At 49.5% G+C, this 26,135-nt stretch overlaps 1 protein-coding gene across 11 annotated transcripts in view; it reads right to left on the bottom strand.

The window, feature by feature from the left end:
• Positions 1-11,041: 11,041 nt before the first annotated feature.
• The window catches only part of ARHGEF9 (Cdc42 guanine nucleotide exchange factor 9), a 195,263-nt gene continuing 180,169 nt past the window's right edge, over positions 11,042-26,135 (bottom strand). For 9 of the 11 annotated variants that reach the window (XM_063346929.1, XM_063346933.1, XM_063346940.1 and 6 more), the window contains 2 exons: positions 14,885-15,044; positions 11,042-13,714 (listed from right to left, as the gene is read on the bottom strand). In XM_063346929.1, coding sequence (XP_063202999.1) covers positions 13,594-13,714; positions 14,885-15,044 — 281 coding nt within the window. In that variant the 3' untranslated portion in view covers positions 11,042-13,593. The remainder of the gene's footprint in view (positions 13,715-14,884; positions 15,045-26,135) is intronic. The other 2 variants (XM_063346930.1, XM_063346931.1) reach the window with 2 other exon arrangements.

The raw sequence follows: 26,135 nt of genomic DNA, 5'->3' as shown, positions 1-26,135 counted from the left end.
AGCACTTTCAGTACTATGCAGCCCCGTACTATTTTGAGGTTTCACTTGTTTTTCTGCCAAGCTCTAGTCTCCAGACCAGCTTTATTGTTGAGTAGGAACTCTAAGGACTTTTGGACAATGATGTCAAGCGTCATCCGCTGGATCTGCTCATTTGTGGCCACATTGTGCAACTCCTGCCCAGCCAATGTGACTAAATTTAGATGTGCCTCGCAGGGCGAGCGCGGGACGGCTTGGCTTAACCACGGGCTAGAGGAACAGCCCCGAGCACAACGATTAATTGTGTAAGAATTTAGTACAGTCATGAGTAAGGCTCATATGATGTAGCCCTTTCTTTTAATTCTGTGGTGTTAATGTGAACTTTGCTGTAGCCAAGGGTTTCCTGAGAATATTATTTATAATACACTCAGTTCCTAAAACCCTTTTATTTCTCGGTAGCAGAACCTCACCCCCTCTGCGGCTTCAGCATACACGCGGGGAAAAGGGGCTTTCTCCTGTTTTGTTCTGGGTTCATCTCTTTGCCATTATCCTTCTCACTTCTTTGTTGGAGGTAGACTTTGTTTTCCTTTAATAAACTTATTTTTAGCTCAATAAAGCACACTTGAGATACCAGCCTTCCCAGGCAGCCATGCTGCTGCCTAAGCAACCGTATTCTCTCTGCAGCATTTCATGTAGGGGGGTGTGTTTTTTCCCCGGTAAGTAGTAAAGCTGCCCTGAAAAACACGTGCTGCTCGGACTGGAGTTTTATTTCCCAAGAAAGGCTGAAATCCTGCAAGTCAACAGCAAAACCCTGACGGAGTGTACTGAAGCGAGGATGAAGGGGGCCAGCAAGGCGTGCTGTTTAATACAGGGTATTTCTCTCTGACCGTAGGACCCTCGAGCTGGCTGTGCTGTGTTGCTAACGGAGACTTCGCACGGAAGAAATGCGGGGGGAAACCATTGCTGCATCCCAGGGAATGAGGAGAGATGGGCCAAGGCCACGGGTTGGATCTCGAAGGTCTTTTCCAACCTAGATGGTTCTATGATTCTATTATTTGTGCCTGGCCGGTTCTCAGCAGCTCATAAAGGAGGTTTGCTCAGCATCATCCCTTCTATTAAAACAGTTATCCTAAGGGAATTCCTGTTTTCTATCTAGTTTGAGATGCTTTTTTTTCCCTCGCTGCTGTCGTTTTGTTGTCATAGCTCCTGACTGACGGCTCAGTGCTGTTCCCTCACGGCACGAGAGCTCAGGTGTTATTCCTGTGATCAGGAGCTTACCAATGTCTTTCGCCAAGTGCCATGTGCATCAGCAGCTCGGTACCTCCGGGTACCACCACGTCCTTCGCTCCTGGGAATGGTGCCTTTCCCCTCCACCAGCAGTGGCAGCGTTAACCGCTCTGCCTGGCTCACTGCTCGTTTACAGCGCTCATAACGCACCCATGGCCGGGACTGCTTCGCGGAAACTCGGCTACAGGGAGAGGCAGAGGAGGAGTAAGAGAAAATGCCCAGGAGGAAAAGCGTGAGGGAGAACAGGCTCCGTACCATAGCAAGAGAGAGCTTTTCAGGAGGGAGCTTCGCAGATGTTTATGGAATCCTGCCCCAGGTCTGGAAGAACGTGCACAGAGAAATGCTGGAGAACTGGATGCGGGGAGGCACCACGGTCCGGTTGGAAATGGAGGACGACAGTGATGAATGGAGGACTGGAGATGCGAGCTAGCAGGGAGCGGGCTGGAAAGGAGTTTGCAAGGGAAAGCCAAGAGCCCTGCAAACCAAAGGGCCCCTGCTCGCCCTGCTGCTCCGGCGAGAGGAGGTGGCCGCAGGCGGCTGTGGGGCAGGGCTGGCGCTGCCGGCGGGGCGATGTGGGGCTCTCCGCACCCGCACTGGCCGCGGGCACCAAAATGAAAAAAAATGGAAAGCACAAAGAGACGTCGTTCCCTGCAACGAGCAGTTACTAAAACCAACAGAAGTTGAGAAAGGGCTGCTCTGCTCCTGCCTTGGCCACTGCTCCCAGGACGTTTCAGAGATGTCCTGTCTAGCTGGGGCCCAGGCTCCATCAGCCTAATTCTGAATTTGTAAGAGCTCTAATTATGCCATTTACCGCCTCTCAATTGCCTTTGAATCAAACCAGGGGACCCAAACAACTAAAGTTAGGGGTGTTCTTAACCCAGGCATCACGTGGACCATTAACAGCTTGGGCACCGGGGCAGGGGGTACGGTGAGGGCAGGTACGGGGGCAAAGAAGAGGGGAAATACCGAGTGGCAGCGTGCCACTGTGCCGGGCAGCCTCAGGACACCCCTCGCGTCTTCGTGGGCTGATTGTTCTCATTACTGAAGTGAATGGGGGAGCGTGTACGTGTGCCCAGCGCCCCAGCGCAGTGCTTTCCCAAGCTGTGCTGGGCTTCTAGGCACCATTACACGACTCACCAGAAATAATGTCACTGGAAGAAAGGCCGCAGTTTAAATGACTTGCTCATGGCTTTGTTTCAGCCGTTACAGCGTTGCAGAACTAATGGCCAATCACTAACATTACAGGAACGTCCTTGTCACAAATGAATGCACACACTGAGCTTTATTTCTGTAATGTCATCGGGCTGGCAGATAATGAGAAAGAAGAATCTTGCCTGTAAATTGCAGCACATGTTAAAAATCACAAGTAGAAAGCAGAGGAGCTTTCTGTGATAAAGAATTTACAACTCTCAGCGCTGGTCAGAGCAGGGAAACACAGGGCGATGACAGAAGTCTACATTTTCTGAACAAGCTGTGCTAGCAAGATGTGTCTGGGAAGGGAGAAGGCAATGAATTAGATACAAAAGGAAATTAAAAAAGCAAAGAGGGAAGGAAAGAAAGGACGGAAAACAGGAGAGAGACAGAGGGAGTAAAAGAAAGGAAGAAAAAGAAATAAATACATCAATTAGTAAGTCTAAAGCTTCCCAGAAGGGTGGGAGCAGGACCCGCCCCGAGCTGCCCTGGCTGGAGGCTCTGCCGAGCCCTGGGGATGGGGATGGTGGTGGCTGCAGCCAGAGCTCGGTTGGGTTGGGACGCACACGTGGCAGGTTGGCCAGTCCAGCCCTCCCTTGTGGCCTGCCAGGGGAAAGGGGAGGTGACAGGGGGATTCCACGTCAAAAAGGGGTTTCTCTCTGATGAGGAAGAGAGAAGACTGAGGAAGAGAGAAGGACTTCTCTCCTCCTCTTCTCTCTGGAGGAGAGAAGCCTGAGAGGGGATCTCACCAATGCTGATCAATATCTAAAGGGCGGGTGTCCAGAGGATACCCTGGGGGCAGACTCTTCAGTGGTGCCCAGGGACAGGACAAGGGGCAACGGGCACAAACTTGAGCATAGGAAGTTCCACCTAAACATGAGGAGGAACTTCTTTCCCCTGAGTGTGGCAGAGCCCTGGCACAGGCTGCTCAGAGAGGTGGGGGAGTCTCTGTCCCTGGAGACATTCCAAACCCACCTGGAGGCGTTCCTGTGCCACCTGCTCTGGGTGACCCTGCTCTGGCCGGGGGTGGGACTGGGTGATCTCCAGAGGTTCCAAGCTCTGCCGTTCCGTGATTCTGTGGGGCTTGGCTGGAGCTATTTAGACACACTGCGCAGGGTGACCAGCAAGAGGAGAGCACGGAAGTGAACCAGGAAAGCAGGTGGAGACCATGGCTTCTGGCATCTCCCCAGGCTGTGGGGCTGGGGGGGGCGGTGAGCTGGCTGGCCGAGAGACAGGCTGGCCATGGGGACACTGAGGATGGGCTGGGGACAGGTGGCATTGGGCAGCCACCCCGGGCATGGGCTGCTCTTTGGGGCCAGCTGCGTGTCGGGCTCTCCAGAACCATCTGCCGAGAAACGCTTATTGCTCTTCAGTGAGGGGCGGTGGTGGCCCAGCCGTCCAGCGCGGCAGTTTGGGGTGGCCCTTAGGAGCCCCCAGCGAGGCGGTACGAGGCAGGTGTTGACTGACGAGGCGTCCCCGGCAGGGTCCCCGGGCGTCTGCAGGGGATGGCTGCAGGATGGCTGCACCCCGGTCCCTTTGATCAGTACCGGCTTTGTTCATTTTGTACGCCCTTGATCTTTCTGCTCCTTTCAAATACTGCTGAAATCTCTTACACGGGCACGCTTGAAATGATGTCCCCTAATGCACCACCCTCTCCCCACCACCTGAGCCCCCCAGTCTAATCATTCACTACCACTGACCTCTAATCTCGGGAGCCAAACGGTAACAGCGCTTCTTCACGAGCAGCTTTAAGTTGATACGAGCCATAAGTCAAGAGGAAAATTTTTTTTTAAAAGCAATATATTTTACTTAGACAAGCGTTACTATGTCATTAATACTGCCTTCGTTTGCTAAGTCTTTTCACAGTCCACTTAGCCTGCAATCTGCCTGCTGTTTGCTCTGAGCGCTCTGCTAGACCGGGCAGGGACAGTAACTGGGCTGCGCTTTGCTAGCTGGGGGTTTTTTTATGCTTAGTTTCACTTGAAGGGTCTCCGCCGCAATGTTTGGATAGAAACACTGCAGAGACACGGTTATTTATTTAAACCATCTGTTTCCATTGGCACAAAGATAGCCCATCACAATATTTCTGTTGGTCTTCAAACTCTTTGCGCACCTGGCGGCGGCCGTACCAATTAGCAGATGCACGTGGACGGGTCCTGCTGTTACCAACAGCTCACGCTACTTTGGTGCAGGTATAAATAATCCCCGTCGTTAAAGGCATTGTCCTTTTTCTCCTGCCCTCTCTGAATTTCTCATCCTCCAGCCTGGGAATAGCACAGGAATTATAACCGGGGGGGGAGGTTGGAATTCAAACTGGCATTTCTACATCAGTTTATGGCAGCCTTTCCCTTCCAGCAAAAGCTTTTTGTTTGTGTTTGGTGCAGGATAAGTATGGCCTTTAACCCTCTGCATGACTGGGTATTACTAACGTGCCTTTTTATGAAGAGCCAAAGGAATTACAGAATCAGGGCAAAAAACCAGCTCTAAGCAGTCTCCACATCGCTCTCCCCCAGGGTTATCAGCTCCAGCTTTTTGGGGACCTGTTATTCCCTAAACTGTAAAACATCCCCATTAGCTCCTGACCCTGCTTCTAGTCTCGAACTCAAAATGGCTCTGTCTGGGGAGCATGAACATGGACTTTGGTGGGTTCTGCCTCTTGGGTACATGCTCTGATTCCTTTTTCACCCACCCCCCCCTCCCCAGGAGACACCGTGAACACAGTCCCTGCCACCCCGAATTCCGCAGTCCGGGTTCCCATGTGGTGGAGCATCAGCGGGGGCAGCGCGCCCAAGGTGCGAGACGTGGGTGGGAAAACCCAAGGGGCTGCTTCCCTTTGCCAGGTCAGGGTTGTTGCCGCCCGCTCCAGCAGAACACCACGCTGCGGCCGCACACAACAACCGACTTGCTCCTCCCTGTCCAGAGACGCCGTTAATGGAGCCCCTGGGTAGCACTAAATTATGTGCGAGGCTGAAACCGCTCATCTGTAATCAGGCAACAAAATCAAACTTGTTTAATGGTACATCCAGACAGTAAAAATAAGCCCAGTGTAACTGTGCTAGCAACACCGATAACAACAGCGTGACACATCCTCGAGCAATGTGGCTGCGTGCTCGGCCCCGGCACAGCCCTCGGTCAGCCCCTTCTCCACGGCATCCAAACATTCCTTGCTTTTCTCCATCCGTTTCCTTTTGCCCCGGTGATCCTGCCCTCCCGGACACGCAGGCTGTGAGTACTGGGGCAGGCGCTGCCGGCAGGATCCGTACCCGGCATGTCAAAGCCCCTTCAGCATCACCGTTGCAGTCACCTTTACTGTCACCGGCACACAGCGGCTGCCGTCAGGCGGTGATTTGGCAAGACCAAACGTGGTGGCTTTGCGGGGAGCCCGCACACTCACAGTCCTTAGAGAACGGGCACAAACCGTCCTGGGAGCAGAACCAGAGACCACGGCACCCGTCCCGGCTCTCGCCACAGCTACGGGTATTTATTGTATTTGCTTCTATTTTCTTTTCCCGGTCCAAAGACTCTGGATTTCCTTTGTATAGCGTGAAACCACCGCAGCAGCAGGGCTGGCCAGGGACTCCTCTCTTGCTGCCCTGGATCTGTGGGGGAGCGAAACTTTGAGGAAATCAGTGCGTTGGTCACATATTCCCTCAAAAACCAGCCTGTGGGATAAGGGCTCTGTTAATGGCAGGAGGAGACAATAACCCTCCCTGGGCCTGACCCCCTCGTGCGTACACACAGCACCCACCCGTGTAACCAGTGCCTTTGCCAGTTGGAGTAGGGCTCTTGGTGGCTGCCACAGGCTCTTGTGTCACTTGGACACAAGTGTGTCCTCCCCTGGGAGCGCGAGGGCCCTCCGCAGCTGGCCATGGCCACCAACACAACAAAGCCTGGCTCCAGCCAAACTGAAAAATAAATTGCGAAATACAAATGATGTGGTTTCGGTCGGATAAGGCAGTACGCGACGGAATTTTTTTTACAATGGCACTGTTGGTGCAATTTGCCCCTCTCGTCCTTTGCGAAAACTGGGGAGTTCCGTGTGAGCGGAGCTGGGATGGGGAGCAGAGCGTGCCTGAGGCTGCTCATTTTGGCACAGGAAAAGCACTGGTCCGGCTGCTGGGGAGTTAAAATACAGCAAATGGCACTTGTTTGCATTTATCCAGCTTCCAAACAGAAAACAAAGAATTGATAGCACATAGACGTGGAAAGCAATTCCACGTAAGGATGGGCTAAAATACCTTCCAAGACCTGTGGCCTGGGCTGCACAGGAGTGGCTGATGGTGGAAAAGCTGTCAAATGCCCAGGTCAGCCGGCATCAAAGTGATATGAAACGGACGCGGGCAACCGGGCTCAGCACAGCCCTGCTCAGCCCAGCCATCGGCCAGGCCAGCGCTTGCCCGGGGCGAGGGAACAGCCGGCGACAAAGGACTTGCTGAGGTAACGACAGCAGCCACTTCCACCTCTGTAAATGACCGACTTGTTCAAACCAGCTGCTCTCGTCACACTTCGGCAGCGTTTTGCAGGGAATGCGATATAGAGTCAACCCAGCCTATATAAAACCTGCCTTGAGAATCCCCGTCGTTAGGAGGAAGAGGTTCTTCCTCTTGCGTGGCTGAGCTGAACTATTTCCAAGCATTTCCAAGCATTTCCAGGCTGGATCAGTCGCGTCACTAAACCCATGGGTCAGGTACTGCTTTCAGTTACACCTGTATAAGCCTGTGGTAGGTCACTGGGGTTGGTCCAATTTATACCAGTTCAGCAAACAGTCAGGAAGGGGATTTTTTTTTTTTTTTTTTTTTTTTTTTAGCCTCGGTTACACAGTTCTAGGGGAAAAATCCCACCAATTCCAAGGAGACGCTGTGCGTGCCGGTAAGAGGAGCTCTGGCGTGGGTGACGGACACTTGTTTGACATCTCCACCCAGGGCAAACCGTGCTGTGGGCCGGGGCCACCCACTGTCTGACTTCCTCCGAACCGGCAAAGGCTTGCAAGCACACATACACACCCTCCGAGTAGCTGCTTCATGAATAAGAGCTTCACAGCTTTTGTAAAGGTGAGCTAAAAAGAGAAGCAACTCTACGAATACATCCCCTTATTGCTTCTCCAGATGAAAAAAAAAAGAGAGAATAAAAGTCCTCTTCTGAAGTTAAGTTCCACTGCCTCCCAGGACCCGCCAGCAAGACACCGCTGAGTCTCTCGGAGCCTGAATTCTCCGAGGTTACGTAGAAGCCAATTTAGTGCCATGGTTTATTCTGAACAACCTACATCCTAGCAAAACCCCCTGTCTGTTCCCCTCCAGCTGTACAGCGGGTGTAAAAGCCAGCCCGGCTCTGGCAGCGTGCGTCACCGCGCTCTGGTATTACGGCAGCAGCGCAAGGACCCGCGCGCGCAGCTCAAAATGCCGCTGCCAGCCCTTGTCCCCAGCTGTGACCCGCAGCGGTGACGCAGGCCCGACAAGATGCCGAGGACCAGAGCACTCTTTCAAGCACTGATGGTTTCTTTATGTGGCATTTCTGCAAGGCCTTAACTTTTTTACGTACTCTCCTAAATGAAAAATTTAAAAAAAAAAAAGTGTTCCTGTCTTGGAGATTTTTTTGTTGCTGCTGTAGCCAGTACGGAAAGAGGCAAGTCCCCCCGCGTCCCCTCGCGCATGCCACCAGTGTGGCTTTGGCCGGTGTGTCGGCAGCGCGGGGCTGGGGGGAGATTTGGAAATGGGCCCTGGGGAGATCCTGGAACAGGGAAGATTTTTGAGCCATTGCTGCTGCATGGCCCCGACTGCGGAAAGGTCTGAGCATGGAGACCCTGCCAAAGGAGAGGACCCTGCCAAACCTGCAAGAGGTAACGCATTACTGCGGCTCTGAAATGAGGAAGTGCACACCTTCACCGGGATGCGTTTTGGTTTGGTTTTTTTTTTTTTTTGCCTTGAGAGAGCTGGAAAAAAAAAAAGGATGTGAACATTAAAAGCATTTAATACGTACCGTGTCTCTCTTTTCCACAGCAAAAGTAAGAGATTCAGACAAATTAACGCAGTTTTACAACTTGTACCTGCAGTTTTGGGGAGGCTCTATCTGCAGTTAAACAGCTAGTGTCCGTCCTTAGCAGCGATGGATTGAGAAACCCTCGGTGGACAGTGCTTAGAAACCCTCCCAAAAATCCATTATTCCCACTGCATCCCCAGCAACACGCAATTCCAGGTTGTTCTTCAATAACCAGCACAGATGGTGCATTACATGCTTTGGAGGATGCTGCCCCGCTACTGTGCTTACTGCGAAACCTGGTGCTGCTTCTGAGCTACAGAATAACGAGAAAATTTATTGTTTGGGGTAGATTGGGATCTGTAATCCCAGCACCATCAGTCAGATTGAAAGTCTGATTCCTTAAAAAGCAAAAGCTCTGGATAAACCAGAGATGGCTTTGACCTACAGAGTCGCTCAGACAACATTCCTGCCACGTCCCGGGTGGATCACCCTCAAAGCTTTCCTCCTTGTGCTGCAGCTCCCGAGTGGAGCCCATGGACGTGGCCAGCTCGGCACGGCGATCCTCACCCCCGCGTGCCCGCAGGCCACAGCCCGGGGAGCAGCACCACAGACCAGCATGACAGGCAGAATCAGCGCTGACGTGCGCTTTAAGTCATTTCCCTACTCACCATCATGCATTCTGAGGACTGAATTCTGCACCTTGACGTGTGCGTAACAAAAGCTTTGGTGCAAAATGCTGGACTCGGGCATGCGTTTAAGGGAATTTCCAAATCAAGGTCTCAGTGATGAGCTGGCCACGTCCCTCCCGCTGCGCCCCGACTGCGACCGCGGAGGGTCGGTTTGATCTGTTCTCCAGAAATACGGCCCAAGGAACCTAGCACCCTGCAAGGCTAATTAATTTTAAACTGGGTTTCTTTGGTTTTGGTTTTTGTTTTATGCAACCAAAGTTCACGGTAGCTGGCTGCATGCTGGGCGGCTGGAGCAAGCTAAAAACAAACCAATACTGTCACTAAATGAAACACAGAAGTTGACTACAAGCTGCAGTGGCATTCCCGGCCATGGAATGCTCTTCTCCCTGGCCGCGTCCATGACAGCGAGCCGGGCCGGGAGCCTGCGGCAGGGACATGGAGGTCGTTACTGCTCCCGAGCAAGCTTTGGCGGTGCTCTTGCTCCCAGCACACGTGCTGGGTGACTGGGCTCCTTCCCCGGTCCCTCTTCGTCAGGGCTTTTTTTGGTACATGACACATCTCGGGCAAGGCACCTGGCTCGTGCCCTCCCTGACCCCTCAGCTCACGTCTGTGAACTCGGCGGGGAGAGCAAAATGCCGGCCAACAAGCGAGGGCCTGCGGCAGGCCTACCCGGGCCGCGCAGCAGAGGTGTCCTTCAAGGGGAGGTTTTATACAGAACTGCGTTTTGGGTCTGCTCTCCCCAGCAGCAGATTTTTGGGAACGGCACTGTGCCAACCCTCCCGAGCGACTTCAGCTACGCGCTGCAAGAGAAACGGGATTATTTGGAGAGGTGAAGCCCAGCACGGCCCCAACCTCGACTCCGCTGCAAGCAAGGATGTAAGCGAGAGGAAAAAGCTTGGCTTGGGCCGCGCTGAAGCAGGAGGCAGATGTGAAGCTGTGATGTCGGAGCTCTGGGAGATCCTGCTCCTCAACCTGCGCAGAAGCCGTCGTGCCGCAGCTTTGCCCCTGCCCCGTCCCTCTCCCCGTCTCCCGCAGCAGAGCTGCTTGGCTCGGGCAGTTTTTCATTCCCTTGTCTGCCTGCTCTCCTAGTAAGTGTGGGCTGGAGATGCGGTCGGTCCGTGTGCCAGCAACGCGGCCATCGCTCGCCCAGCAGGACAGATGGGAAAGAGCAGAAAGTCCGTGTCCTTACGGAAAATATAGCTCTTTGGCCACCGTTACTCAGAGGACCTTGGTAGGTGTCCCTCTTTCTCCACACGGCGACTCCCAACCGCCACCGGCTCTGGATGCCGCGGTGCGATAACCCCACTCCGCTTGGTTTTAACCGTATTTTTGGGCTACCTAGACATACGTGACTCATCTCTCTTACCTGTGAACTGCCACTGGGTTTCTGCAGAGAGCACTTTGCCTTTTGGGGGCAAAGCGCCCGGTTCCTTCTCCCCGTGGGCACCTGCTCCCTCCGCGCCGAGGGAGAGCCAGGGCAGGAACCCGCTCGCCCCGGGGCTCTGCAGCGTGCGGCGGGGCTGCCCCCCTCCAACCCCCCCGGGTATTTGGAGAATTCAGCTGTCTTCAACTTTGGGCTGGAGCTGAGCAAAGGTGAGGAAGCAGAAAGCATTTTAAACCCATGTTTCGCAGAAGACACGATCCAAGCTCCGCTTAGAGCAACCCCTGCCAGCACTTGCAAGGCCGTATTTTGCCAGCGCCGAACCCCCAGCTACTCATTAATCATCTCGCTCAGTTCAGACGGAGGACACAAAGCAAGGGGGGGGGGGGATATTTCCAGAACAAACCTATTCTTTGGTTACACACGGATGTTTTGGCGTCTGTTTTGCTGACAAGCTGGAGCCCCACCCCAGCGACTCGTGCTCAGCCTTTGGGAAAAGAGTGAGACCGCTCTGAGGAAAATGATTTAAAATGCCTTCAGATGCCTTTTCACTTCTTTTTATTTAATTCCATAAATATTTTCATAAGGCTCAGTGTCTTTACAACACTTTTTTAAACACTTTTTTTGTTTTATACACACAACTTTGACACTTGTTTGACAGGGTCAAACAGTCCAATATAAACAAAATAATAAAACTGGCAAGTGCGGATCAGCTGGGTTACCAAAATCCTTTTTTTTTTCTTTTTTTTTTTTTTTCTCTTACTGTTAAAACCCCAAAAGCACTAAAATATCAGTATTTGGCTTCAAACTAGAATTTTAAAAACCTTTTTTTTTTTTTTTTTTTAAATTCTCTGCTACAAGTCCCTGTCGTCATAGTGCCTTTAAACTCCTACAGACTCTTCTCTTCTTCTTAAGGAAAAATAAGCTCGGTGATGCCATGCAGAACTTACAATAGCTACTAAATATACATGTTCCCTGAAATGTAGCTGCAATGAAAAGATGACAGAGCATAAAGAGAACAAAACCAGAAACCCAAAGCACCACAGTGTACTATCAATAACATTGCAATGGACGGCCAGCGACCATCCAGAAACTGAAACAAATTTCAAATATATTTCTCTATGTATTATTTTCTATTTACAACTGTTAGATGCACCTAGGTTGGTTCTTGTTTGATCTTTTTGGAGAGGGTGGGGAGGCGAAAAGTCTTGAATTTAGATCCTCTGTTCTAGTGTCTAGGTCAAGGGGTAATGCATGTCATTTACCTAGGGAAGAGGGTATTTTTGTTTTTTTATATATATATATAGATTCAGCCAGAGAAATACCGTAAACATGTCAGTTTGTTACAACTCTCTTGTTTCTGCGTATGGAATGGTAAGTGGGTTCCTCCTGTCTGGCATTGAAATGAAAGTCAGTATCAGACGCTCGGTCAAAATCACCCCACTCCGCGTCTGCGCTGCTGCCCGCGCCAGCCCCGGGGCCGCCCAACCCCGCGCCCTACTGGGAAAGCCACCGCGGGGAGGAAAAGTGGGACCCGGAGCTGGTTCTTCTTTGTGACAACGCTCCATCTCTTGCAGCACCTCGGCAATTTATGGAGGGGAAGAGCTTTCTTGAATGCCATGCCTGAGCGCCAAGCCCCTCTTCCCTCTGGAACAAGCGCCCGCATCTGCTTTGCCGGCCGCCTGGCTTGGGCAAGCACGAGCAAGGCTAGCTCCTTTGGGCTTTCCATTTAAGAAAGAAGCTGCGAGTCCAACAAGTGGCCTTGTCAGATCAAGCGAGTCTTGATTTATGATGCAAATAATGGTGTGGCGGTGGTGTTTCTTTTTTCCTAGTGCTGAATATTTAGGAAGCATCTTCTCATAAAAATTATGGATGTCTCATTCTCACTCTCTGAGGCACAAAACAGTAAATGAACAGGCTTAACTAATGTGCTTGTTACTTTTTTTTTCCCTAAGCAATTAAAAAGGCAAAGGAATAAGTGAAATTTTCATCATGTTGACAACAGTTTGTAATCTCTCTCTCTTTCTCTCTCTCTCTGCATCTCTCCAGCCATTCAGAAATACTAAACCATTTCAGTTAACGCCCGAGAACCCATCTCATTCACCTCTTTAAATACCCATTCTGTTAAAGACAAAATAATACTTGCTACATAGTCAATATTCCAATCTGACCATCAAAATGCAAAGATACAAAAGAGCATAAAAATAAGTTCTGATATAAAATTGGGCTGCCTCCTGTTTGGGACTCCTGGTGTTTCGCTGCTGCCTGTCACAGAGGGGCCACTTCTCCTCCCCAAAACACTAACCTGGCTCTGCTGTTTATTCATAGTTTCTAGATGGCTAAAAAGTGCTGAGATTATTTTTGTACTTAAATAAAAATACAGCCATTGCCTTGTCATATGCCCTGAAATAAAACAGGCTCCACGGAAATACTGACATCACGCTCTCTGCTTCCCATTCTCTTGTATTTCTCCGGGGAGAAAAAAATATAATGTATCTCCGCAGTAGTTGGCCTGGGGCGCTCATGGGGTGTATCAGATTCCAAAGAAAATGATAAATACCGTGATCAATCACTTCATCCCACATTTTCAAAGGAGCTTGCAGAATAGCTCTGCAAAGTTTTTAAGCTCATCTTCTGAATCTGGTCAAACACTCTCATTTGCCCTAGGAGAAAAAAAATCATCCTAGTGCACAATGATTTTTTTTACAAGCTTAAACGTAAGCTTTTGCGCTTGCAAACGAATCTACTTAAGGCTGAAATTGTAGGAAGTGTCTTTAAAAAACAGAGCGATGAGTCTCCGGAGGGAGAAAAAGAGAGAGAAAGAGACCTGGAGAGTTGCGCTGATGACTCCAGACCCACTGACACCGATACGATCCACCTCTGCTGCTGCCCTCCGATTAAACTGATCGCTGATTTGGGTTAACTGATCGCTGCTTTGGATTAGGTCACGTAATCACGGTCGTACGGCTCAGCTCGGGTCACCTCCCTATCTCTCCTGAAAGGCATTTCTCCTCTGCGCTGCAGTCTGGGTGCATTAAATACCAGGTAAACACTTCCAGTGACCTGGGCAATGATCCTTCCGCGACGGGGTGGCTACGGCAGCTCAGGCTCTGCCCGGGCCATCGGTGCCCGAGCCAAGGCAGGGGTCTGAGAGGCGACGGGGCAGAGCAGGCAGGGAGGGCAGTCACGGTCCTCGCTTTTGGGATCATTGCTCCTGTCAATGGCAATTAGTGGTTCATTAACGCAGTACTGTGCAGGCGGGAGCGTGGCCAACAGGATGGGACCTTAGTTCCTGAAGAAAGAAAACTGGCCATTTGTTGGAGACTAATAGCCAATTTTCCTCTAGCTGGGATGGAGGGCATGAAGCCGCCGGTTTTTAAGCTTTTATCTTTGCGTGGAAAACAAAGATAGGAGTGGGCTTTTCAGAGTCGTGTCTCAGCTTAAAAAGAAAATAAATTAAAGATAACCCCACAGAAAGAAAACTAGATGCAAAAGAAATAAAAGCCCCCGATATTCTTTTCTCAGTCTTACTCTGAGCGTGACCAAATCACGCTGAATTGAGAAAAAGACAGCGCTTTAAAAAAAAAAAAAAAAAAAAAAAGGGCAAAAAATTAACTGAGGAAAACCCATCTCTCACTTCCTAAATAGCTGACAGCCCTTCTGCTTGTTCTCACCTGCCCACAAGAAAACAGTTAAAGCCAGAGAAAGACTGCGCAGCAGAGCATGGTGCACGAGGGAGCACATCCAGACAGGCACGAGTCAGACCAGAGAATGCAGGACGGGGACGGGAAGGGGTCGATGCTCTGCATTGAAATGATAATTCCAGGGACAGCCAAGGAAGGGACGGAGAGGGAGGGAGAGGGAGCAGAGACCTCCCGGCACTCCAAAAAACAAACAACATCCCCCCCCTCCCGCCCCCCCCCATAAATAAAATCAAATAAAATATACACCGATGTAGTCCATGAGGAACTCCGATGACAAATTCACACAAGCGAGAAAGCATTCTGGGATGCCAATGACGACTCGAATGAAAATGAAGAAGAAAATAATAATAAAAAAAAGATGTCCGACCAATGGAATAAAATAAAACAGGTCACATGGTTAGAAATCATTGGTGCTTCCTAGTATCTAGTAGCAGATTGCTTCCCAAAAACAACAAAAAAAGTTTTTGGTCCTTCTATATATATACATATATGTATATATATTATTATTTTTAAAATGTGTGTGTATATATATATATGTATATATATTTAGTTGCAACAGTGCTTCTCCGAAAAAAGGTCCATCTATAAATATAATTTTATTTATTTTTATTTTTAAATTTGAGTTCTTTTAAGTTAAAATTCTCCATCTCTCTAGGTATTATTTTTTGAATGGTGTTAACCTGCTGAAGTTTTGCCAGAATGGTGCCTGGCTGCGTCTGGGTTCGGTGAACTCGAAGACCTGGGACTGGGATATGCCATCTGTCACCATGTATTGTCCCTGATTTAATGGATCCTGGGGTGGTGGGTAGGCTGGAGGAACCGACTTGGAGTAGCTCACACCTGCATCGATGATTGGGGGGAAAAAGAAACAGATCAGTCAAAGTGCAATTGGGTCAATAGTCTTTCTTCGTCATGCTATCGCTTCTTACCGCTTAACAACCAGGGTCCCAAACAACAGGGAGTCGTGCTAGAGACGGCAAGTCTACGGAGGAACGCAGCAGCTGCCTAAACTCAGCTCGGAGGCTCCCTACACTAGGCCGCGCGTTGAAGATTTGGAAAAGATCCATTACTTTTGTATTGGCAGAGTTTTGCCTGCCCTGATGGAAAAGTCCTGCGTGACCTAACGAGGCACAAACACAGGGCCAGGCCATTCGCAACACCAATCTGGTCAGACGAAGGCACGCAACCGCGTCATTCAACCCGCTCGCAAATTTTGGTGTTTCCAAGCTGGTTGTTACCCTCCCTCCCAGCTGTGCTTGGAAAGCGGTTTCGCCCCAACATGCCGCGGTGACCAGCCCCGAGCAGCCTGACCCCGAGGACCACTCGGCACCGGCTCCTGCGTCAGCCCGGAGCAGAGCCGCTGTGGAGGAAGCGCTACGCTGCAGGGACCCGCATCGCTTCAGCGCCATTCTGCCTATACAAAGGGCAACTCATTATTTTCTTTAGGAAAGTTTGTAGGACTTTTCCATAGGGTTCATTTTAAATTTACCAGTCTGGTTTCAGCCAAAAACGGCTGCACGCAACGCAGAAAAGGCTGATTCTGCTCAATCCAAACTGGTAGCAATGGACGGACCGGCAAGGCTACGCTTTCAGGTTCTAGACGGATCATTCCCACGTACGTGAGTCACAGCTCCTGCGCAGGACCGGGGTGAGGGGATGCTGCCCTTACAGCTTTCCCACGGAAAGGGGGAGCTTCAGCAAGCTGGCACCTACGCAACCCGTTGTGAAGGATGGTGTAGAAAGGGCAGGTCGGGGTGAATGGAAGTGCAACAGAAGGGAGGCAAGTCCCCACCGAAGTGTAGACTAGAGGGAGCAGTAATATAGCTACTTCTGTATTTCCTTCCCCGCAACACCACTGATGAGGGATAATCCCTCCTTCAGCCTCGGGGCAGCGTGACCGACTGGAAACCACCACTCCAGAGAAGGGCAGGAAGGAGGGAGGAGCAGGGCTCTGAAGCAGGTTGCTGCAAGCTCTGGCCATCTCTGGATCCCCTCTGCTGCATGCAGAACTGCTCTTCCTTCTGCGGGGAGGGCAGCCCCGGCCGCAGGACGGGTGGCAAGCTTCGCAAGGGCCATCTCGAGGCCATTGCCTCCCCTGGTTTTAACCGCAGGAGCAAGGCGACTCTACCCAAGTAGATCAGTGTCCTCATCTGGAAAGCGGGATGGCATCACCCACCTACCTCACACGAGGGTTGTGAAGCTAAATTAATTAATGTTTGTAAAACACTTTGAGATCCTCGGCTGGGAAGGTGCTAGAGAAGGCAAAATACGGTGATTAGCACCCAGGTACCACAGCAACGTGTGTAAAAGAAATGCGACTCTTTGCATTCAGTTAGCGGTTCCTACTGACACACAAACACATGCTTTGCGGGACCGGTGCCGGCCGGCCCGGGCACAGGAAGGCTGCACACAGTCGGGTACTTACAGACAATGAAAAAGCCTCACAAATCGCACTCACGGAGCTCATCTGACAACTTTTGTATGTTGCCGAGTATAATTCAGGACCTCTTTTAGATACAAAGCTAAGGCTTTAGTATGGCTTTAAGAGAGAAAATTAATTCGCTTCCCCTTGTGACAGAATTTACCAATCAAGGCTTGTTAAAGTCCTCAAAAGGTTCAGACCAAATGGAGATATCATCTTGGCTATGTCTAACTGATTTCCCCTTCTTTACAGCAAACACCATCAAATCATGCTGTCCACTGTAGGGAGTAACCAAGACCTTTCTCCTTATGGTGGACAAAACCTACTCCATGATTCATACTTATTAACCTTAAACAAATTCATCACAGTTAATATTTCAAACTCATTTGAAACAAACAACCTGGAGATGTTCTGCATTTGTATCTGCATGCTGGAACAGAGTTATTCATCAGCAGGTTTTCTATTCTGTCTTTCCCAAGCTCCTCTCTCCCAGAGAAAGCCTGCCGAGCAGAGTGCAGCCCCAGAGCCCTTGCTGTCCTGGGGTCAAACCTGGAAGAGGGTCAGTTCTAGGACACCGGAGCCAACTTCTGTACCATCCTTGTTGGCAGGCCCCAACCATCAATTTGCATTTACCACTCTATGTGACTTAAGCCAATGAAGTCCTTAGGGGTAGAGCGTGGGCCCGAGCTCATCTCTGCCCTACCTCTTCCATCCCTTCTACCACTGTCCTGCCCCAAACTGCCTTGTTGGAAGGCAGATCAACGTGTAGGCAGCGTAAGCAACTGCAGAGTCTGCTCTGGAGGGCGAACTCTAGCCCCTGAACCCATACAGGAGTGTAGACGTTCTCCTGGAGGCCACCAGCCGTTAGTGCCTTGGCCGCTTTTCCCAGCAGAGACTGGTGAGGAATTTTAGAATCTATGGGGATGTTAGGATCTGGTACAGGTCCCCTACAAGGCTAGAGTTGGGAAATGTATCTTCTTCAATCTATGGGGATGTTAGGATCTGGTACAGTTCCCCTACAAGGCTAGAGTTGGGAAATGTATCTTCTTCTGTCTGGGAAGTGGTTTGGATCTTCAACTGACCCACAGGACCAGGAATTACTTCCAAGGCAAACAGGCCTTGTGCCACAAAGATTACTAACTAATGCTCTACAACACAAAGGAGCCGTGAATCTAAAGCTGCTACTAAGGGACATCCAGCAATTGTTTCCAGCTTTGGAAGACCTTAAACCCCCACTGCTTTAATGACATGGCCCAACGTCTTTTGCATCCCGTGGCTGCAGAGTAGCAGTCAGCCCTGCGATGTGTCCGGTCTGCCATGCTGAGCCGGGCCGAGCTCTTTATTGTCTCTAAACCAATTTGCGAAGGGTGAACTGATGTATTTTAATCATGAAACAGAAATGCTAAGAAATCTCCTGGATCAGCAAAATGTTATGCACTTGGAAGGCTGAAGAAGTAGAGAAAGGACAGTCTGGATGAAGTCCACTGACATTGATGGAGTTACACTGCAAAGAACGTAATCCATAGTCTGTCTTCTCCAAAAGAGAAAAAGGCAGACTCCCCTGGCCAGATCACTAGCAAACCCCGTTCAGTTCTTTCCCAAAATAGCCTTTTTGGTCCCAACTCCTGAAAAACGTCTATCCTTGCTCAAAACATACCCATGCACACACTGTCACGTCCCTCAGTAAAGAAGCTCAGACCCGTATTCTCAGTGTCATTTGCGTGGCCCTGCTCGAGGACGTAGACTGTTGGCACTAACGTCTAGGCTGGATGAATGTCAAAAGCTCCTGGCTGGTTCTACTTGAATAAGCAGCCGAAGGTTTGCATATTTACCATATTTATCATATTTATCAAATGGCCTCCATGGCCTGAACGACCAAGACTGCAGATCTCAATGGCATGCATAATTACCGTGTCTTTGGGGGCATGCAAATAAAAACACTGGTGCTCTGGCAAGTCAGGCTGATAATTCCGTAAGAATATATTTTCTTGTGAAACTGTGATACAGCACTTTGCAATAGCCTGAGGTACCCCAAGAATGGCTTTTTTTTTTTTTAGACATACCCACATTCTCAACAAGGTGAACACAGGAATTGGCGGGGGGGGGGGAGGGAGATTCCCCTAATCTGCACATCTTCAAATCCCGAGAAAGAGCAATTCTGGGAAAAAGTATGACAGGTTGGTATTTTTTCTATTCTGCTCTGAAGCAGTTTGTTCCCTCATCAGAACTCGGGGCCATTGTACAAAATTGTCTCTTGAGGGATTTTTTTTTTTTTCATATGCAAAGCCATAACTCCCCTGCAATTCAACAGAAAGAAATGAGCAACGCTCTCTCCCGATTCAATTTTGGGCTGCTCGGCAAACAGAATTCAAAGCGCAAAGGGAAAGAATCGATAGATAAGTAATGATTTCTAGACACAGCTGCTGCGCTGCCTTTCCAAGGTAAGAAAGCAGCTCTACACCAATGACCAGACTTGGAGCTCCTTCTGCTGGTTCACGCACAATTCTGCACTGTGGCAGAAAATAAAGGCTGCAGCTGCACAGCAAGATCGTTCGGCAGGGTGGGGGTTGTGGAAATCTGTTCAGAACGAGAAAAAGAAAACTCCAGGGTTTATAATTTGGCTAGACAAAACTGGTAAAGAGAGATGCTGCGCTGTCAGTTGAAATCGTGTCTTTTTTTAGTACTAGGCAACGTCACTCGGAATCTTTCGGGTTTCTCAGCTCAGAAGAAAACAATTAAAAAGATTTAAAGCTGTCTCTTTTTTCCCTCCTAGTTCTTTTTTTCAAAGTGTCTCTTCTATTTGAGGTTACAAGACGACTTCAGTAGCACCTGAAGGTGTAGGAGCATGCTGTTAACAGGCAATCCACATGGACACGTGCAGACAGAGCCAGTCACAGGAGAGCAGGACAGCCACACGAACACTGCACCTTTCCAGACTTAATACAAAACATAGACAGAAAACACTCAGATTTGCCTATATATAACCAGGAAACTTGCCTTACAAGCTGTTTGTTCCATCCTCGACCTTTAAGACTTTAGTTTATACTTTGATCAGGAGCTTTTTCATAGGCTTTCCTTCTACCTAGCTGTCTAGGTATCACGCTGTTCGTTAGCCAGAGTTGAGTGGGAGACGATAAACTATCAACCCCTGCTTTCTCCGCTGGCCGAGGGGAGGCTGCTGGTGGGGAAGGAAGCCGTGCTGCGCTAAGGAACCTTTCCTCTCCTCTGATCCCAACAGCAGCTGAGCCAACCTGCATCCTTCAGGAGCCATGCTCAAAAATCCCATCAACTCCATTTCGTCCTGAATATTGTAACCCATACACAACGTGGCGTAGCCAGGAACATACCTCAAGAACACTAATTGTTGTAGGGTTGATTACTCCTGCAATAGCGACAGGCTTAAGTTAAAGAAATAAGAAGCAGTAATGGCTGAGCGGGTACAGCCCTTTGCCTTTCTTCAGCACGTTTCAACAGAGGATCTCAAAGCACTTCACCACGATTCACTTGGTGGCTGTTATGTTTAGACTTAGCAAACTACGCTGTGTCTGCTATCAGTCCTCTTCCCCCACTGCAGACCTGGTTTGTCCAGCAAGAGGTGTGGGTGGCAGCTGTGAGCAGGAGACCTCTGCCTCCGAAGGCGGTCCTAAGCAGCCGGGGGCTTCATGGCTTCGCACTTCCACGCTAAACTACCCACTCAAACTTTGGCATAGCCGCCCAGCTCCAGAGGAATTTAAGGAATTTAAGCGGTGCATTAGCCACGGTTTTTTACACAGCCAGGGATTTTACTCAATGGCCTGGCAGAGGCAGATATTGCCAGGGATGGTACCGGACATGCCTTAGCTCTCTCTCCTAACCACCAGCCTAACTTCTCCGGTTTGGAGGAAGAGGGGGGGAAAAGGGCTAACTGCAGCTTGAGAAACGCAACAGAGGAGAACAGTGATCTCGTGTCCTGGCTATTCCACAGCCAACCACAGTATCTACAAATACTGAGGTAACTTGACCTTCCTGAGACTATTTATCAAGTCTGTTACTGCAACCTGATGTCATTAGACAAGACATTAAGATAATGATTCCTCATGTGATAAGCAAAAGCTAAGCAAGACAAGACGGAATAAATAATACTAGGGCTTTATCAATCAAAGCCAGGTGAAAACTAATTTATCCCATCTTGTATTTATACAGCCTCCCTCTCCTCTGGCACTCTGTACACTGATAGCAAAGATCACTCCGCCTGTTTTGCTGATAGGGAGAGATCAGTTCGTCCATCACTGCCCTGAAATGCAGCCTCTTTGGGTAGCAACTCTGCCCCTTACCTAAAATACCTCACCGAACTGAAAGTGCAGGAGTATCTGGGCTGACAAACTTATTTCAGTTGGAATCTCCACATGACATTGACGTCAACATCTTGGCCTTTCAAACCAGGGCCAAGGGAAAACCCAAGAGGCCTGTTTCACATCCCACCAAAAAACTCTGCTGCAGAGTTTGCTCAGAAGCATGTGCCCATTGCCGAGTGACCGGTGCCATCCTTAGAGGACTCCCAGCCAAGGATTTATTCATGATTTGCCTTAGCTTGTATACCTGACCGGATCTCAGATGATACTACTGACTCCAGCTGGGTTACCAATGCCTGGAGTGAGAAGCCATCTCTCTGTACTACCATCAGTGAGACTGGTGCTTGTGGACCCAAAGCACGGAGTGTTTGGGCGAGCCGCAGATGGGCACTGAATAACACCTGCGTTTTGGAGGTTTTGGGTAGGGTCTGTATTTTACAAGCACGGGGACAAGCTCTGTGATGTCTCTGAATCTCTGGGGAAATACCACCCAGAACATGATTAGCTCCCTACGCTGTGGGAAGCTCTGTGAGAAAAGGGAAGCGACCCTGATTATCTGAAAATGCAAATGCCCCTCTTTGTTTTAAAGCAGTCACTCTCTGTGTTGCTCAGTCTCAATCCCCCTGAGGCTATGCCTACATGTGTGAATCGAATGGGGAAACCTGTCAGGGCCATGTCAATCTTGTCAGCAAGGAAGATGCAATAAAATAGGCTTAAACACTCAGGAGAACCACAGGAGGTACCTACAGACTCTGCTACCTGGTAAGACCTGTCCTCGCCAGCTGGGTGAAGCCAGCACAGGAACGCCACCACGCAGCCATCTCATCCTGCTGCGCAGACTCGCTGGGGGACAGCTTGAAGTGCAGAAGTTTGAGAAGCCAAAGAAAAGCTGTTGGGTTTTGAGTCAGGGTTTTTATGGCATAGTTCGCCATGAGCTCAAGTGATCAGAAAGGAAGAAGTTAGCAGGAACATTCAGTGACTCGGAGGGTGTTTTACTGCAGGCCAAAGCAGTTCATGCTGGCTGAAGATTTAACCTCTGCTGGGTTTGCATAGCTGGGTATTTATGGGCAGATTGAGTGACAGCATCCTTCTAAGCTCAGGGCTAGGAGTGACTGTGACTGAATATACATTCCCTCCTTCCGCATGTCCCAGACCACCAGGATAAAGACTTGTCTGGGCTGAGGTCTGTGGCATGGTGCAGAGGAGAACGCACAGGGCAGAGAGAAGGGCACGAGGGAGCTGCTCAGAGCATGGGGCTGAGGAGCTCCTGGGGTGGGAAACCCTCCCACCTAGCACTAAGGTCACTTCTTTCCATTTGAACAGACATTTCATTTTGCAAAATGGAAACATCAGTGGGAAATGGTGCTTTAAGAATGGGGTGTCCTTCCCGGGCACTGGAACCTCTGATCCGCCTGACACCCTGGCTGACAGCTTCCAGGGACACCAGCAAAAACCCCTTACGTGTACACGCTGCCCTGCATGGGGACAGAGGTAGACAGAGCTGGGGATCAGAAAGTAACAGAATGCTTCTGAAAGCTGCAAACACGAATTATTGGAGAGGAGATTAAAAGTGGGCAGCAGAACAGAAGTCCTTGATGGACAGAGGCACTACAGGAGCCTTCTGTTTTCAGACACTTAGAAATGGAAAAAGCACCCTGGCTAATCCCAGTCTGTGTTAAGGATGGACTGGAGATCCGCAAAGGATCCATTTTCAGGGGAACTTTAGACTTGTTTCCACTGTTTTAGTCAATAACGGGCACAATTTTGGAAGTGCAACTTGATGCTGACTTAACGTTACAGTGTCAGCGCAGGCAGCAAAGGTCCTCAGTGGTACCTGGATGTCCCTGCAGGGGAGCTGCACACTTGCTTGGCTGTAGCTTAGAAAGGGCTGTGGGGCTTTTTGTTGTTTTCGTAAGTCAAGACAAATAAATTTCTCCATTACTTTGCTATTTCTAGGAGACACCACACTGAATTCTATTCCCAGTTACTACACTGACATTGAAAGAAGCTAAAGGGCAGTAACTGAGAGGCGAGATCTCCAACAATCAATGCAGAAAGAAAAAAACAACAACAAACAGCCCTTTCCTCTATCTGCTGGTAAGGCGCAGAGCCGACACTACCCATTTACTTTATGTCTAATGGACTTAAAGAAGGGAAAAAATTGGTTTAATGCTGTCTTAAGGCACCTGGTCTAATATCATTACATTTTGCCCAATCCAATAAGTAGTGCAAATCCCAGTATATTGCTGAAATCTGACCTTGCGCATCCTTAAATCGCTTTGGAAGGAAGCCTGGCCCTGATGCCTGCGCGCATTTCGGCGCAGACGGGAGCGTTAGGAGGGGGCTCAGCTGTGCCCACGGAGCCCTCATTTTGGGATCAAAAACTTATCAAACCACTGAGAGTTGCGTTCTCTGTCAATCACCTGGATAAAGTTTCCATTAGTTTAAAAAGCAGAGTTTTAAGGTTTCTTCTCCTGCCATCAGCTGATGTCTCAGCCTCTCTCCCTCGCCTGCTGCAGCGAGCGGTAGTTTAAACGCTTCCTTTTCCAACGCACGCCAGCCAGCTCCGGAGTAATACTTCGGGGAGGTGTGGTACAGCAGTGCATGAAATAAGCGGCGGTTTATACTATTTGACAAATGTTTTTCTGCTTCACCTCTAACAAAGTTGATTGCGTTTTCCATCTCACCTCCTTCACGGCTTTTCTCTCTTCCTTAAGTATTCCATGACAGGGAAATTACCATGGTTTCCCGTTTAAGAGGTGGAGGGAACACGTGAGATAATCTAGAAACAAGTCTGTAATAGGCACCCACCGACACGGGAGCAGGGCTCTCGACACGCCACGTCGAGCTGTTGAGCTGTCAAGCCCTGCTGCAGCCTCTGAGACCTGTCCTGCAAAGTCCCTAAATTTAAAGCAATAAATAGTTCAGTTGAATGCCGTGGAAGTATTCCTACTCCTAAAGGGCTTCACTGCTTTCCAGGTCTAACCGATGCTCCAAAACCAACTTGAAGGCCCTTCCAACGCTACTGTCGTGCCGCGGGAGGTGCCTGCAGGCAGCAACCTCCAGGCACAGGCGCAGCCCCCTGCCTGCTGCCAGCCCCGAGGGCTGCACCCTGAGTGCCTGCCAAGGTCTTTGGCAAAAAAAATTGTTGGGCATATATGTAAAATGCATATGGTAAGATTCAAAAAATCAGTCACTAAAAGCCAACTCTCAGGAATTTCCTCCTACCTCCCTCTTCCGAGCAACGGCACCAGCTCCCTGCTCCCGCAGCCTCCTGCCGCCCTTTGGGTCTCGGGCACAAGACAAACCACAGAGTAAGAAAACTAAGATGTTTCAGCAAAACATTCAGTGCCGGTACTTAATTTAATTAATCTGAGACCGGGCTACGACCACCCCAATGTAGGACAAAAGAAACAGAGCTGCTAATTTAATGACCCTATTTGTTGTTTTTCAGATTTCATGTCTTAAGCAAAACAACCAGGCTTCACTTCGCTTGATGCTCGGGGTCTGACTGCATTTCTGTCTGACTCGAGGACTTCATCTCATAAAAAGAACTACCAGTGTTACAGCGTAAGCTCGCTCTTCATAAAAGGAATGCTGACTGGTCTTTTAGGAGCTAATTAATTTTATAGTCAGATAAGTCTAAGATAATAGCCCTTCCTTTTTGATCTCAGAGAGAAAGAGAGAGAAAGAGAAAGAGAGAAAACAGGAGAGCAATTGCCGTGTACGAAGTGAGTACGGTTAGGCATATTATATTTGTCAGGAGGCAAGTCCAGTGATTTAAGTGGGAATGCTGGTAGGCATGCTCAGGCACCTTTGAACTGTGTCACTTAACAGTACAATTATTAATTAATGCCTCAATTAATTAATAATATAATTAATTGAACAGCAAATAATAATTAAAACTGGTTTTGTGGTGGCCATCATGCAAGTCAGTTTCTCTAATTTCCCAGTTGCCACAATCTCCGTGGTGCTGCCGTGCTGGGGGACAAGCATGCACGTGGTGAGGGGCCAACCCGCGAAACCGAGCTCGTGCCAGCGGCCGCCACGGCCTGACCGACACGTACGTGGTGTAAAACACGCGTCCCTGGGCCCGTTTCTGGGGGTCTGCATACTTTGAGCTTAGCAAATCTGGCCAGGAGAGTTTTTAGAGAACATCTCAGAAGACAACATAGGAAGTTAGTAGAGAGGAGAAGACTAATGACGATGGAGAGACACAGCAAACCAAGGAGTTTACGGTTGGCCTAGCGAACCACTACTGGACCAGCAAAGCCAGTAGACAACAAACAGGTGAGGCAGAAAGCAAAGAGCTCCTTCGACTTTTGCGAAAACCAACCCAATGCCTGCACAGAGCGGGGACGAATCAGCCTGGAATGGACTATAGCCAAGGACTGATGAGTTCTCCCAAAACCCATCTGTAGGCCTAGTTGTGCCACGGTGCTTTGGTAACGAATCGATATGTCTACGACTTTGTGAAGCTTTGGAAAACTTGAAAAATGACCTCGCTGACTTTCCCTCCGTATTTACTATTTCGAAACCTGTAGCTGCAAGAGTTATTGCAACAGATAATTAACGCTGGCTGTTCCGCCAGTTGAGACGCTGTTTAATATCTAGCATGGCATTTATTAGTTGGCCGTAGCCTGCCTGGGTGGGGAAACGTATTAGAGAGATGTAGTATCTTTACTAAGATACTTTACTTCCTAGAGCTGATGCTACTGTGCTGACCTTAAAAAGCTACAGGTAGCCCCAGGAAACATGAGTATCCCCTTCCCAAAAGCAGGAAAGGGGTAGCTCCCTCACCATCTCCAGTATTTCAGCCACCTTTCTTTGCTCATGGGAGACTTTGGGAATTAGCAGAACCCCTACACATCTCCGCACTCACTCCCATTTCAGCCTGAGATAAACAACTGAGATAGATTTCTGCCCCCAGGGACAGCTTCTAGACATCAGACTGGAGACACAAGATCAAATTCATCTCTGGTGAAATTCCACTGGCTTCAACCACATTAGACCAGAGATTAATTTGGCCCACAGATACATTAAGAAAGGATACAAAGCACAAACGGTATTTTATAAAAAAAGAGAAAGGGGAGGGGGAAATTCAAGGGGGACGCTGGATCCTAACCCAGCAGGATTCAGCCCAGCCCGCTCCACCCTCACATCACCAGGCACAGTGCA

The sequence above is a fragment of the Chroicocephalus ridibundus genome, chromosome 9 (genome assembly GCF_963924245.1).
Source record: "Chroicocephalus ridibundus chromosome 9, bChrRid1.1, whole genome shotgun sequence".
In the NCBI taxonomy this organism is placed as follows: domain Eukaryota; kingdom Metazoa; phylum Chordata; class Aves; order Charadriiformes; family Laridae; genus Chroicocephalus; species Chroicocephalus ridibundus.
Note: the sequence above shows the minus strand (reverse complement) of the source record. Positions and strands in the feature narration are given on the sequence as shown.